Raw genomic sequence first — 15,381 nt, 5'->3', positions numbered from 1 at the left:
GCTCTTCACCACTGCCCAGCCTCCAGCCTCCGGCCTCACGCACAGCTGTGCTCCGGCCACGAACTGCTCGCTGCCCCAGCCGAGGTAGGTGCTCAAGGCCGGACCCAGCCTGGGCTGGGCTGGGCTGGGGTTCTGCTCCACGTCAACACACAAATGCTCTGCGAAGACGCCGACACAGGACCTCTGAGGATGACTTCCTCTAGAGGCAGCTGGGGGAGGGGGGAGGATGAGGAGGAGGAGGTGGGCGCAACACCAGGTATCTCCCTGCAGTGCCAGGAAAATGAGGGGCGAGCACCCCCCGCCCCCTCTGGGGGCCCTGTTCTGGTCAGCATGGACTTGAGGGGGGTGACAGCAGGGACGTGCAGTCCGGGCAGGGAAGGGGGCAAGTCTTGTTGGGGCATCGTGTAGGGGGTCACATGGGGGCCCCAGGAAAAGGCCAGAGAGAACACACAGTCTGCAAGCGGAGCTTCCAGGGATAAACGCTTCCTAGCTGCTTCTCTTATAGATATGCGTTAGGACATTTGATAACACAAGCAGAGGGCTCTGAAATTAACTTAAGATTAAACCAAGACTGAATCTCCACACTTCTAGCAGAAAATTCACCTAAAACATCTGATACCCGAATGCGCTTGAAGGCGGGGGCAGCAGCCATAGGCGCCCAGGCCCCGCAGCCACCTCAGTCCCGGGGCACCTTGAAATGGTCCTTCTCTTTGCGGATGGCCCTCATGGTGGTCACAGGGTCCGTCTCACCCGCATGCTGCTGCACAGTCTTCTCCCTGTGGAAGCCAAGCGCCAGGCTGCAGGCTGCACACTGCACCTGCCAGGCCCACCACGCCTCCCAGGGCACCAGGGAGGAAAGGAGCCTGGAGAAGTCGGGACCTTCTTAAAATGAAGTGCGACAGCCAATGGCCAACTTGGGTGTTCCTCACTGTGGAAGACATGCTGGCCGAGCCTAGTCCCGCCAGCGACCCAGAGAGTGGAGACACCAACTCCACACTGGTGTCTGGCACTGCCCAGGTGGCACAGCACCACAAAGCTCTCTGAGAACCCACCTGGCCTGCCTAAGGGACCTTGGCCATGGTTAGAGAGGACCCCAGGCCCTTGCCAGCATGCCAAGGGCACTGGCTTTTAACTCACCCCTGACTTTTAAGAAAAAGTGTCTGATTCTTTGGCTACAATTAATAAAGATTTCAGGGCAGTCTCCTCTAGCATTTGGGATCTTCAGAAGGAGTTTCAATGAGCGGACATTGTTCAGCTGTGCTCGAGGGAAGCAGAGGCGAAGACGCCCCAGGTTGGGGTGGCGCCCCTCCCACGACACCCTCACCTCACTCTCATGAATGGGTTGTAGGTGAACTCCTCCGCTATGGTGGACGGCACTGTGGGCTCCCCGATACTGTACTTTTCCTGCAAAAGAAACAGATCACTTTAACACGGAAACTTCTAACAATGACATTTCAGAATACCTTCTAGCGATCTTGCAACATCCTCTGACTGAGAAGGCAAAGTGAGCAGAGTCAGCTCAGTGCAAGGACTTGAAGACGTGAGTGTTGAGCTGCCAGTGACAACCCGGCCCTCCTTCCCTTGCTAGCCTGGGGATGGAGGGGGACATGGAGCTTTCTTTTTATGAATATGAAGTTTATGTTTTACATTACAGAAGTAATAACCAGCAAAAGTGCAGAAAACATAAAAAAGAAGAAACGCCCACAGCTACACCCCCAACACAGCATGTGGGTTGTGCACAGCACAGCTGGGAAGCAGAGCAAGGCGACAGGTGCCCGGGTTCCCTCCTCTGGGATGAGAGCCCCCTGGAAGGCGTGGTGAGCTCTCATCACAGGTTGGTTGGGCAGGGCTTCCCCTTCACAGGCTCCTAGGAAGGATCCAGGAAGAGCCCTCAGTGGGCAGCTGGTCACCTCCACGGGGGATGACCTCACTCCTATCAACACTGAGCAGGGCAGACAGGGAGAAGATGTAAACCAGGCCATCTGGCCAACTGTTAGCTCCCATAGAAAGTCCTATAGGAAAAAGCTCAGAGTTAACAGCTCGGGGGGTGGGGGGTCTCTACCCTTCCCACAGCCCCTGCCCTTCTACTGCCAGGCTAACCTGGAGGGCTACAGGGCCAGAGCTTGGACAGTAGCTGTCAACACCCACACCCAGGCTTCCTGACCACTGGGGGCCCTTGGACCAAGGGTCCTGATCCCACCCCTTGATCCCTTGAGCAGTGGCATCAAGAAGTAATCCTTCAACCGCTGGAGGTGTGTCGAGTAGGGGTCTGGTGGGAGGTCAAGATGAAAGCTTATTGCTAATTTCTGATCTTTCCCTTCTGGTGAGAATAAGCTTAGAATGTTTTATAATATTCCTTGTGCTTCCTCCAGTATTCTCACTCGTCCTAAGAAATCTTCTTCCACGTCCTATGAGGAAAGATTAACTCTCCTAAGGGTCATTTTAAAACAGGGCCTTCCATGTGTAGATGGGGGAGTGTAAACTGTCATAATCTTTTGGATTATTTATTGAGTGTTAACATGTAGCAATGTTTCCTACAGAAGCATGAAGCATGCAGAAACGTGAAGACTTAGGTATGAGGATGTGCACTGCACCACAGTTCATAGGAGCAAAAAAAATTAAAAACTCTAAATGTCCTTCCCAGTGGGATCAGTAAAATGATTTATGGTGACATCTATGCATTAGTATATTTTGCTTACTAAAAAGAGTGAAAGTAAGATGGATGGCTAGACAGTAAGAAGTATAGTAAGATGTTAATAGTAGAAAGTGGATGTTGTATATATGAATGTTCACAATGCAAATTCCTTCGACTTTTCTATATGTGTGAACATTCTCATAATAAAATGTTGAAAAGACTAAAAAAGTTTACCACAATTCAATATAACCCATGTGTCAAAGAAGAAATTACAAGGGATATTTTTTAAATATTTCGAATTGAAGATAATGAAAATACAATGTATCAAAGTTTGTGGGATGCTGCTAATGCAATACTTAGGGGTAAGTTTTTAGCTTTAAATGCTTATATTAGAAAAGAAGAAAGGTCTAAAAATCAATGACCTTGGGTTCCATTTTAAGAACCTATAAAAAGAAGAGCAAAGTAAATCCAAAGCCAGTAGAGGAAGGAGTTAAAAAAGATTAGAGCAGAAATCAGTGCAATGGATAAACAAACAAGGAAAGCTAAGGGAAATTTTTTCTTTTAAAAGATCAACAGAATTGATAAAAATGATGAAGAAAAAGAACACAAATTGCCAACATCAGACATGAAAGAGGGGCCATCACAACAGATCCAACAGATATTGGGTGGGGGGGATTATACTGATCTAATTGAATTAAAAGTAAAAACTAAAACTATAAAACTTCCAAAAACAAAAACAGGAGACTTTTTTTGACGTTGGGAAAAGCAAAGATTTCTTAGATTGGAGACAAAAGGTATGAAACATAAGAGAAAATTAATATACTGGACTTCATCAAAATTTAAAATGTTTGCTCTTCAAAAGGCATTGTTGAGAAAATAAAAGGCAAGAAACAGAATGGTAGAAGCTATTCACAATACATATATCTGACAAAGGACTTGTATCCAGAATATACTTTAAAAAATCTTATTATTCAATAACAAAAAGACAATCCAGTTTTTTAAATGGGTTTGACACTTGAACAGACTTGAACTAACACCTCACAAAAATGGCCAATAAGCACTTAAAAAGATGTTCAACATTGTTAGGCACTGAGGAAGAGCAAATGAAACCAATAAACTCATTGAAATGACTAAAATTTAAAAGGTTGACAGTACCAAGTGTTGGTGAGGATGTGGAACAACTGGAACTCTAGTACTTTGCTAGCACTAATGTAAAATAATACAGTCACTTAGGAAAACAGTTTAGTGGTTTCTTTACAAGTCAAACATACACATAACATAGCCCAGCCATTCCACTCGTAGGTGTTTACTCAAGATAAATTAAAACATATGTCACACAATGACCATAGCAGTTTTATTCACAATAACCAATAACTGGAAGCAACACAAATGTCTATCAACAGATGAATGGATAAACAAAATGTGGTATCTCCAAACAACTGACTACTATTCAGCAATAAAAAGGAACTACTGAAACATGCAGCAACACAAATGAATCTCAAAATCATTCTGCTGCGTGAAAAAGAGATAGAAGAGCACATATTGTGGAGTTTCATTTACATAAAATTCTAGAAAATGCCACTAGGGTCTAGTGGCATGCAACAGATCAGTTGTCTGGAGCCAGGGCAGAGAGAATGAGGCATGAGAAAGCTTTCGGGGGTGATGGAAATGTTCTGTATCTTAATTTTAGTGGTAGTCATTTATTGGTAAATACGTGTCAAAATTCACTCAATTGTTCACTTTAAACTGATGCAGTTTATACGTGTGAAGTAAACCTGAACAAAGGTGCTATTAAAAAAGGGAACAGTATGAAAACTATGTCAACAAATTTGAAAACTTTGATGAAATGGAAAAATTCATTGAAAGACACAAGTTACTAACAAAAATGACTCAAGAAGATATAAAAATCTAAGAGTCCTACACAAATTAAAGACATTAATTCATAACAAAAACAATCTTTCCACAAAAAGAAGTTAATGTCCAGATGGCTTCACCAGTGAATTCTAACAAACATTAAAGGAAGAAATCATAATAATCATAAAAAACTCTTTCAGAAAATAGAAGGAAACACTTTCCAACTCATTTTATGAGGCCAGCTTACCCTCATATTAACACCAAAAACATTACAAGAAAATAAAACTACAGATCAATATCCCTTATGAACACAGACATAAAAATAGACTCTAGCAACGTAATACACCAAGATTAAGGTTGGTTTAACATTTGAAACCAATTGATGTACTCCACTATACTAATAGAGTAAAAGAGAAAAAACATAACAGAAGAAGAAAAATCATTTGAAAAAATTAAACACCCACTTATGATAAAACTCTCAGAAAACCAGGAATATAAGTGAACTTCATCAACCTGATAAAGAGGATCTTACAAAAAACCCACAGCTAGTATCATACTTAATGGTGAAACACTGAATGCTTTCCCCCTAAGACTGGGAACAAGCCAAAGATGTCCACTCTCACCACTTCTATTTAATGTTGTACTGGCGAGCTTAGCCAGTGCAATAAGACAAGAAAAATAAATAAAAGGCATAGAGATTGGAAAGGAAGAAATAAAGCTCTGTCTGTTCATTGATGGCATGATTGTGTGCTAAGGAATCTAGGAAAAAGATACTAGAATAAGTGAGTTTAGCAAGGTCACAAGAATACAAGGTCAAATACAAAAATAAAGTATATTTATAAAGACTATCAACAAATAATCATTTATAATAGAATCCAAAAACATGAAGTCCTTAAGGATATGTTTAACAATATGTGTAATTTCTTTAAAAATGACAAAGTATTGCTGAGAAAAACTAAATACTTCAATAAATGGAAAGCTATAGCATATTCATGGAAAGACTTAATATTGTTAAGATCTCAATTCTCTCCATGTCTTTTGTTACAACATAGTTCCAATTAAAAGCCAAGCTGACTTTTTTGTAGAAATTTAGATGATCCTAAAACTCATATGGAAATGCAAAAGACTTAGGAGAGCCAAAACCACTTTTGAAAAAGAATAAAGTTAGAGGATTTATACTACCTGATTGCCAGACTTATGATAAGCTATAGTAATCAAAGTGTATAACTGATGCAAGGATAAATTATATCGATCAACAGAACAGAATAGAGAGTCCAGAAGCAGGTTCGTGCCTACATGGTCCATTCTATTCTGCAAAGACACCAAGGTAATCCAATGAGGAAAGGACTGTCTTTTCAACAAACGGTGCTGAGCAACTGGGTGTCAATATGCAAAAAAAGTGACCTTCTCTGACTTTACACCATACACAAACATTGACTTGAAATGGATCATTGACCTAAACATAAATCTATATAAACATAAAAGCTAAGACTGTACAACTTCTAGAAGGAAACATAGGCAAAAGTCTTTGTGATGTAGAGGTATGTAAATATTTCTTAGATAAGACACAAAAAGCATAAAAAAATTAATAAACAGAACTTCACCCAAAGTATAAACTTTTATTCTTTGAAAGACACTGTTGAGAAAATGGAAAGGCAAGCCACAAACTGGGAGAAAATATTTGAGGTATATATCTGACAAAGACTTGTTTGTAGAATATATAAGGAATTTTTACAACTCAGTAAGAAGACAACTCAATTTTTTAAATGGACAAAAGATTTGAACATACACTTCACAAAAGACAACATATAGAAGGCCAATAAGCATGTGAAAAGACACTCAATTTCATTAGCCATCAGAGAAATGTAAATTTTAAAACCACAGTGAGATACCACTACACACCTATTAGAATGACTAAAATTTAAAAGACCAACAAGAGGCTGGCCCCATGGCGTAGTGGTTAAGTTCAGCGTACTCTGCTTTGGAGGCCTGGGTTCACAGGTTTGGATCCTGGGCGTGGACCTCCACCACTCATCAGCCATGCTGTGGTGACAACCCACATATAAAGTGGAGGAAGACTGGCACAGATGTTAGCTCAGGGCTAACCTTCCTCAGCAAAAAAAAAAAACAAAAGATCAATAATCCTAAGTGTTGGTGAGTGTGTGGAGCAACTGAAACTCATAGACATTGCTGGTGGAAATGCCAAATGGTACAATAAATTGGAAAACAGTTTGGGAGTTTCTTAAAAGTTAAACATACACTTACCATACAACCCAGCAATTCCACTCCTAGGTATGCACCCACACGCGATGAAAACATGTGTCCACACAAAGACTTGCACACAAACGTTCATAGCAACTTTATTTGTAATAGCAAAAAACTGGAAACAACCCAAGTGTCCATCCACAGATGAGTGGATAAACAAATTGTAGTATATCCATATGAGACACTACTCAGAAATAAAAGAGAACACAATGAATCTCAAAACATGAATGCTGAGCAAAAGAGGCGGACACAACAGAGTAACGTTATAGGCCACCTTTTGTATGAAACACTAGAAAGGAGTAATCTATCATGACAGAGCATGTGAGCAGTTGGGGGCCTGAATGGGAAAAGGCAAGGGAAGCTTTTGGGGAGCGGAATGTTCTGTCTCTTGATTGTGGTGGGGGTTACCCGGATGCACACCCTGTCAGAATTCGCTAAACTATATACTTTCACACAGAACAGGTAAGTTTTACTGTATGTAAATTATCCTCAATAAAGACTCGTTTTTAAAAAGCAGATAACTGGGAAAAGAATGAGTCCAATATGTATGGATTGCTATGGAAAGAGCACTAAGATGTGTTAAGTGAGAAGGAAGCCACAAAACAATAAGTATAATTTTTTATATTAAGAAAAGTTTTCATATATGCACACTGTAAAAAAATGGGATAATATTTATCAACTGATTGATTAAGGTAGTGTTTGAATTTTTATAAGTACTATTTCGTAAGCCCACCCCCAAAAATTGATAAAATATGCTCAACAAAAACAGGTGATCTGTTAAAAAAACAAAACTCTACGAGGTGGTGTTGCTCACCGAGCTCAGCAGAAGGGAGCCTGGCACCTGCGGCCTCCCGGGTGCATGTGTTTCCTACTGACACCATTTCTCAGTGACTGTAGGGGGACACAGCCCCCGAGTCCAGCAGAAACTCCTCAGCCCAGCCACCCGCAGCAGCATTCCCAAACCCCCACAGAAGATGCCTCCAGGACCCCAAGCCAGGCCCTGGGCTGAGCTGCGCAGCACAGTGGGTGCCAGCACATCGGGAGCCCTGGCTGAAATAAATGCCTTGCAGACAAGCAGCCTCCAGGTGAATTCCGCCACTCTGAGGAGAGTGCAGGGGCAGTTTCCCCAGACAAGGAGGCTGAGGTGGTGCCACATGGTCCCTCCAGACCGTGCAGCCCAGGACGTGGGAAACAGGCTGGGGACCTGCAGCTTCGGCCTTGCCTGGGCGCTTGCTGGAAATGCAGAATCCCAGGCCCAGCCCGGACCCATCGAGTCAGAAAGGATCTTAGCGAGACAACCAGGGCTCCCCTGAGCAGTTAGCTGGGCTGGTCTAAAACCTGTCTGATTCACCAGCCCAAGGAGCACTTTCTGCCCACTCTGGGGATAGCACTGTCAGTGCCAAGGACCTGGACCCTCTGTGCACCCAGGGAAGTCACTTCACAGTGACTGTCCCACAGGATGTGCCCCGGAGCACATCCCACTCACCTTGGCCCAGGCCAGTTTCTCCTGAATGGCGGCATTGTTGGGCTCCACGTGGCGAGCGAACTTGAGGTTGTTGATGGTGTATTCGTGGCCACAGTACACTCTCTGGGAAAAAGCCAAACCTGTGAGCTCTGAAGAGACTCATTAATCGGCCCTCAAACCCCTCAGAGACAGGATGGAGGGGCCCCGGGCTGGGTCCAGCCAGCAACACCCATGGAGATGTCCCTTAGGGCAAGGACACTTCTTGCGTGTAGGTTAAACAACAATAAAGAGTACATTAGAAGAGGAACCACGCTCCAGAGGAAATGCCTCTGCCCTCCCGCTCTTGCCAACATGCAGGAGAGGCCTGTGTGGCCACAGTGGGGGAGCCAGGCTGTGAGGGCTGACGGCTCCGAAAGGGGCCAGGATGGCGGTGAGGGGACAGAGCACGCAGGCGGTGTCCTCACAATGCCCTAGTCATGGTGAGCTTGATGGCGGGTGGCCCAGGGAGTGGCGGGGCTGCCTACTGTGTCTGGAGGGAGCCGGCCCAGGACCTCGAGCAGGGCTTTGTACATCTCATCTGCCGTCCCTTCATAGAACTTCCCACAGCCGGCCACAAACAAGGTGTCACCTGAAAAACAGCACAGCCATGAGCAGCGGAGGGATCACCAGCAGGATGCACCTCCTTGAGGGGCTAAGTTCAGCTCCCAGACAGTGCTGACCACCCCACAGTCCATGGGCTGCACCCACAGCCAGGGCTCCACTCTGAGCCCTGGGCTGACCAGGGCCCAGCCCCGGCCCCGACCTCCACCCAGGTGCCCGACAGGACCTGAAGACGACCCACAATGCTCAGTCCCCACGCTCCCCAGACCTTTTCCCTCAAGCCTCACTAACAAGCACCACCAGCCCCCCAAGAGCTGTTCAGATCCAAACCTTAGGGTCAGCCTGACTCCTCCCTTCACTGCCCAGTCCTATCAGCTGTAGCTCTGAGGCCCCCAAAACTAAGCCCTACTCCCCACCTGCCCAGCAGCCCCCTCCCAGGCCCAGCTTCCTGTGTCTTCCCTTATTCCCAGCAGCCAGCGCCATCCTATCAGAGCACCCTCTGTGATCTCACCAGCCTCTGCCTCGGCCCTCCAGGAGCCCCGCACGAGGTACCACAGCCCACAAGGCGCCTCGAGACGTGGACTTGCTGCCATCCACTCAGCCCTTTCCTGCCTCAGCCCTTTAGACGATGTCCCCTCCACCTGACACCTGCCAGGTCTCTATGCATTGCTGCTTCCTTCCCCTGGGGATCTTCCCCGAGAATGGGCTCTGTGCCCAGTGGAAACCCAAGGTGCATTTGTTCTCCAGGTCCCTGTGGTGGGCAAAGCCTGGGGCCCCCCAACATTGCATGACACTCTTCCTCCATCAGCACTTGCCAGGCCTCTTCCCAGGGAGCCCCGGCCCACACCCCAGAACCATGGAGCTGTCCCAGGTAGGAGCCGAGGCCCACCGGGTGGGCGTGGTGCAGCACTGCCCCCTCAGAACAGGACAACAGGATGAGGTAGAAGGGCAGCCTGCGACAGAGGACTGGGGCCCTGCCCCTGAAGGACCATACAACCTCAAATCTGGGGACCAGCAAGAGGCCAAGGAGACCCCAGAGGAGGATGGGCCACGCAAAGGTGCAGGAGGCTGAAGGGTCTGGCCCTCCCTCCAGGGACAAGCAGCACCTGCTATTTCCAAGCCCAGGAACTTCACGGGCCTCCTGCCATCAGGGGGAGCCAGCCTGGGCCTCCTCCTTTTGGGGGCCGCATCCTCACTGGCAGCATCACAGCACCAAGGACAACTGAGAGACCCGGGGACCTACATGCCTCCCCTGGTGGCCAGGACGGCTGTCCTCCTGCACCCCCAGCCTCCCACTGTGCCCCTCTCACCCTCCAACATCATCTGCCCTTATCTGGGGGCGTCCCACCTCCTTGGCAGGCCTCTCCTCCCCCACAAGCTCTGCAGAGCCAGCTTGCCACTCTCCTCTCCACACGCCGCCAGACTTAGCCCAAGGTTCTAGCATCCACTGTGGCCTCCCCTTCCCGGCCACCTGAGCTGCTCCCGTGGCCTTGGCACTCACTGCCATGAGCTGGGGTCCCAAATCTTAGGTCCCAGACCACAACCTCTCAAACACAGAGGCCCCACTGGGTGACATCGCCGCACCCTGCTTTCACACCCAGGCCTGTACCCCAGGCCACCTTCCTCTCCTCCTCCCTGTCCATCAGCACCCAGTCCTGCCCACCCCATCCCAGGCTGCAGCCACACGCTTTCCTGGGCTGTGGCCGCCTCCACTTATGTTCTCTTCCCTCGGCTCAGCTGGCCCCAGAGGGGAAGGGAGTGTGGCCCTGGGTCACTCAGAGCTGGGCCTGGGGCCTCCGATCACCTCACCTCTGGATGCTGCAGGTTCCTCAGCTGTGCACACACAGGCCAGCCAGGGCCCTGCTGGTCCGTCTGTTTCCCACACCATTAGTCCTCACCGTCAATGTCCCAGACACCTTCACTTCACCACGAGGACACCAAACCATTTCCACATATTTTTTACAAAAGTTACCAACAAGACAGGGCACTTCCCTGCCAGCTGCTCTCACTTAGACGATAGGCACAACACGTGCAGGGCACGGTTCAGGGTCAGTGTCCGGCGGCAATCAGCCCACCACACACCTTCCAAAGCGGGGCGTGGCTTCTGATATGGGCACAGTCCCAAGGGTGCCCGCCTCGCTCGTGGGGTCATCCCTACAGGCCTGCACGCTCCCCAGGTCCTGACAACCCGAGAGCAGGCACTGTCATCCCACCTGCCTGCTGGGCAGACCGACGTCCAGTGGTTGACACGGCGTAGTAAGAGGAGCGTGGACGTGCTGGAGTTTACCAGGCCAGGCAGAATTTCCCACCTCTCACCTCACGCCCATCACCACTCGGGGCGGGGGACAGGCCACTCACACCACTCACGCAGGCGCACAGCATTGAACATGGGCCAGTTCACCTGCTCCAGACTATGGTACCGCGAGGCGCATCATGAGCCCCGGGGTGCCCACAACATGCCCAGGGTCCCAGAACCTGCGCTCGGGCCTCAGCTCAGAGCCGGCACTGCCGGCCACTGCAGGGCAGACACTGCAAACGGCTGAGCTTCTTCAAATTAGCTTAGACTTGGGATAACTATGGATTTACAGACAAGCTTCAGAGACGGTTCAGAGGCCCCTACGCACCCCCCTGCTTCATGTCAACATCCGACGTCACCTGGTGCACTTACTGAAATGAGGAGCCTGCCTCCGCACGTGCTATTCAGTCCACCCCACTGAGGCCTCCATGTAGAGCCCCCACGAATGCCCTCCTTCCCACTGCAGGCCCCACTCCAGCCCACCCTGCATCCAGATGTCGTATTTTCAAACAAACTTTTGCTGCAGTTATAACATCAAGATTGTGACTGACATCTCTGGAAGACTCAGAGCTTAAAAACTGTCCATAATCACTGAAAAAGGTAACGAAGGGGGGACCTCCGCACACCAACAGCCCTGCTCTGCTCGGGCTAACACACTCCCAGCTGTTCCCACTCATCCACGGCCAGCTGCTTGCGTCACCCTGAATGCCCAGACATCACACAGCTGTTCGCCTCACAGCTTCCCCAAAGAGCACCAGCATTCTTCCATTTTCTCTCAAAAGGGAAAAAGACCTCCAATTGCTGGAAAGGACCATGTGCCCCAACTTGCTGCTCACACAGCCTGACGCCAGGTGGTGCTCCACAAACCTCACAGACAGTCATGGCCACTGCGGCCTGCAGCCACCACCGCTGTCTGAGCTTCTCGGGCCTGCCGTGGAGGGCACCCTGGACAGGGGCTGGCTACAGGACCCAGCTCAGCTCTCAGCTCACAGAGGGATGGGGCAGAATGAGCACTCGGCACACAAGGTGGGTCTGACTGATTCCACTTGGGGTCTCCCTTGGAGAGTCTCGCTGCCCCCTGCCTTGCCCACATGTCTGCTTCTGGAGAGGTGGGGGCTGGGACTGCATCCCCACCAGGCAGAGTCTCTCAAGGAAAGACTTGTCCCCTGGGCACCTGACCGTGGTGACCAGGATCAGAGGGAGCACATGGGCCAGCCCCACCAGGAGCACCACTCCCCAAGCCCCACCTCCACCCGGCCTGCCTGTGCCCCGGATGTGTTTGAAGCTGAGCCCCAGGCTCCACCCTGAGGGCCGAGGCCCTCCTGGCACAGTCCTGCTAGTGTGCCTGGTAGGAAGCGCTCTCCTCCTCTGCCCAGAGGTTTCTGAAGACATCCCTAAGGCAAGAGAGTCTTTGCAAAGATTGCCCGACCCCCAGCATACACACCTGAACACTCACCTGTGAACACAGCAGGGGGGTCGGAACTATTGGGCTTGGTCACAAAGTAGCAGATGTGTCCAGAAGTGTGGCACGGTGTCGACAGGCACTTGACGTTCAGAGACCCCACCTTAAACAAAGCACGCACGGGCATGTGCTCCCCACGTGCCAGGGAGCCTGTCCTAAGACCCACAGCATATGGCCCCCTGGCCAGCAAACTCCTCCTCAAACCCCAGGCCCACCCACAGCAGGAGCTCCCAGCGAGGATCTGCGGGCTTCCATCTAGCGGGACGCGGGTCTTGCTGGAGGCCGTGGGACTCAGTCCTTGAGTGCGCCCCCAGGTGCAGGGACCACCCCGGAACCTGATGTTTGCTGGCGGCAAACCCAAAGGGGCTTTGTCTTCTCCCTCAAAATCAGGCCCAATCTGAACCAGGAGTCTTGCTAGAAAAGATGGTTCTCCTTCTTAGGTGCTTGGCCTTTGGTTTTCTCTCCCTTCTCTGTCTCCACTTCCCCCTGAACTTTTTACTCAAAAATGTTCAAACCTACAAAATAACTGAAATAAAGATGAACATCTGTGTGACCTTTCCCCAGCTCCTCAAATGCTAACGGTTCCCACATCTGGGGCATGTGCTCTCCCCACCCACACTTGATGTCGCACACAGGCTGACAAATCGCCCCTAAGTACTCCAGCTGCGTCAACTAAGAAAAGGACCTCCTCCCACGTAACCGCACTACCATCCTCACATCCAGAAATTTCACAGTGATGTGAGAATAAGACCCCACCTAGAGTCCATATTTAAATTTCCCCATTGTCTCAAAACTCTGCCTTCCAGCTTCGCCCCGTCCAGCCACCACCTGCACACTTATTTGCTGAGGCAGTCTCAAAAGAGGGGACTGTCCAGGCCCAGGCAGCCCTGAGGCCCTCCATCCACCCACAGGTAAGGCCATCTCCAGAGCCCAAGTGCTCAAGTGCCCCTCTGGGTCCCTGAGGTACAGGAGGGGACAGCCAGGAGGGGGAGGCAGTGTTCCCACGGTGCCCCCTCCCAACACTCTGCTCTAGAGCCTGGAGTCCGGCAGGGCCACATTCGAGCCCATTCTGTTGGCTCATTCCTCACCTGCAGTGTGGACAGGTGCGCGACCTTGTGAGTCAGGGCCCCAATCCGGTCATCACCCCCGTACACCTTTAATCCAGGCTCTAGCTTGATCAGCTTCTCGTTCCCGCCAGCATGGTCCCTAGAAGTCAAAAAGGAGACCTGGGGCTATGCGATACAAAGGGGGTTTGCTTGCTTTTAAACCCTGACCACACAGAATTTCTGTTTCCCCCAGTTATGTTTCTCAGAAGTAGAAATGCATCTTCCAGCACAGGAAACTGGCTTCTTGTCTGTCACCTGGCTCCACTGAAAAGAACATTCTCAGACACCCTGTTCCCAGGAGAAGCACTGCCACACCCCTGCCCTGTTGCTGCAGAAGTTTCCAGAGCAGATGAACCAAATCACAAACACCTGGGTAATCCCTAAGCCTGTCATTCCCAAGTTTTGGGCACATCAGAGTCACCTGTAAAAAGCTGACTCCTGTCCCATATCCTGATGCACTTGGCCTGGGGGTGGCCTGCAGGACAGGAGCTCTAAAAGCCCCCAGGAGATTCTGATGCACAGCCTAGTTTGGCACCCACTGCCCTGAGCAGATCCCAAAGCTGTCTTCTAAAACAGCAATGCCTGGCCACCCAAGGGCAATTTGTCGGCCCAGGGACAGGCCAGCCCGGAATGACCTCCCAAGGTGACTCTAACGTGCAGCCAGAATTGAGGTGTCTCCTGGACATTCATCCAGGGGCTCCCAACGCTTCCCCGGGTCAGTGTGACCTGCACTTCAGGAAGGGGTCAGGAGAAGAGCTCCACTCTCTGGCCTTGTGGGGCCAGAATTAGACCAACGCAAGCCCAGGCGGGGCCCTCAACTCAGGGCAGGGCCAGGAGTGTCCAACATGGGAAGAGCAGCCTTTCCAGGACAAGGCGAGGGCTTTCCTATCGCCCGGGCACACCTGCCCCTCACCACACATCCACCTCCAGCCTCCTCCAGAGGGCCGAGATAACAGGAGGCCCGCCCGCTGCTCCTCTGCCCTTGAGGGCTGATACACATGGGAGGGTCAGCAGAGGCCTCAGCATGCCCATCCTCCGCACACCCATCGCTGATCTGTGACAACGTCAGGGCCACCACCCATAAGTGGGAGGGAGGCGGGGGCCCCGCCCTGGAGCTCCCTTTAGGGCTTGGTTTAGCGTTTTGTTCTAGCACAAACATCAGGTGTGGAGAACGACACTGAAGCAGCGCTGTGTCAGAAAAGTAGCCTTGGACGTGGGGGTGACTTAGGTGGGAGAGAGGCATACTGTGACAGGCTCGGGACAGGAAGTGGAGGCTCCTGCAGCCACACAGAGGGCGCCGGCGGAGGGGCGTGGATTTCCTGAAAGAAAGAGCGGCAGCTCTAAGTAGCACAGGCCAAGGAGAGGCTGCACATGCCCATCCCTAACGCGTTCAGGAATTAACACCTGATGCCCCAGAGGCTAAGCAACCTAAACATTCTCAGTCACTGAGTTACATCAACCAAGAAGTTCCCACCATTGAATAAAGTTTCTCAAACCACGGCCATCCGATACGCCCGTGGAAAAGACATGGAAGGCCTCATTTTACCACGAGGACATGCCCCCAGCTCCGCACAGGCTGGGCCACGGCAAGATGCCACAGGTTCAGGTTCAAAGACACTGGCTGCCCTTGGGCAGTTATTTGAAAAGAAAATTCAGACCCAAATGAACATCTTTTTCTAGCTTTGAAGAGCCTCAAAA

The 15,381-nt window shown here is 50.1% G+C and overlaps 1 protein-coding gene across 4 annotated transcripts in view; it reads right to left on the bottom strand.

Annotated features, from left to right (window-relative positions):
• Positions 1-467: 467 nt before the first annotated feature.
• Positions 468-15,381, bottom strand: part of HAGH (hydroxyacylglutathione hydrolase) — a 28,632-nt gene continuing 13,718 nt past the window's right edge. For 3 of the 4 annotated variants that reach the window (XM_070231165.1, XM_023616611.2, XM_005599070.4), the window contains exons 4-9: positions 13,666-13,783; positions 12,572-12,680; positions 8,744-8,847; positions 8,241-8,342; positions 1,325-1,404; positions 468-776 (exon numbers count right to left, since the gene is read on the bottom strand). In XM_070231165.1, the coding sequence (XP_070087266.1) occupies positions 677-776; positions 1,325-1,404; positions 8,241-8,342; positions 8,744-8,847; positions 12,572-12,680; positions 13,666-13,783 (613 nt within the window). In that variant the 3' untranslated portion in view covers positions 468-676. Of the gene's footprint in view, positions 777-1,324; positions 1,405-8,240; positions 8,343-8,743; positions 8,848-12,571; positions 12,681-13,665; positions 13,784-14,395; positions 15,003-15,381 lie in introns of those variants that run through there. The other variant, XM_070231164.1, reaches the window with a different exon arrangement.

This window comes from Equus caballus, chromosome 13, assembly GCF_041296265.1.
Source record: "Equus caballus isolate H_3958 breed thoroughbred chromosome 13, TB-T2T, whole genome shotgun sequence".
NCBI classification, from domain to species: domain Eukaryota; kingdom Metazoa; phylum Chordata; class Mammalia; order Perissodactyla; family Equidae; genus Equus; species Equus caballus.
The sequence above is the reverse complement of the archived record's forward strand: the minus strand, read 5'-3'. Positions and strand labels throughout refer to the sequence as shown.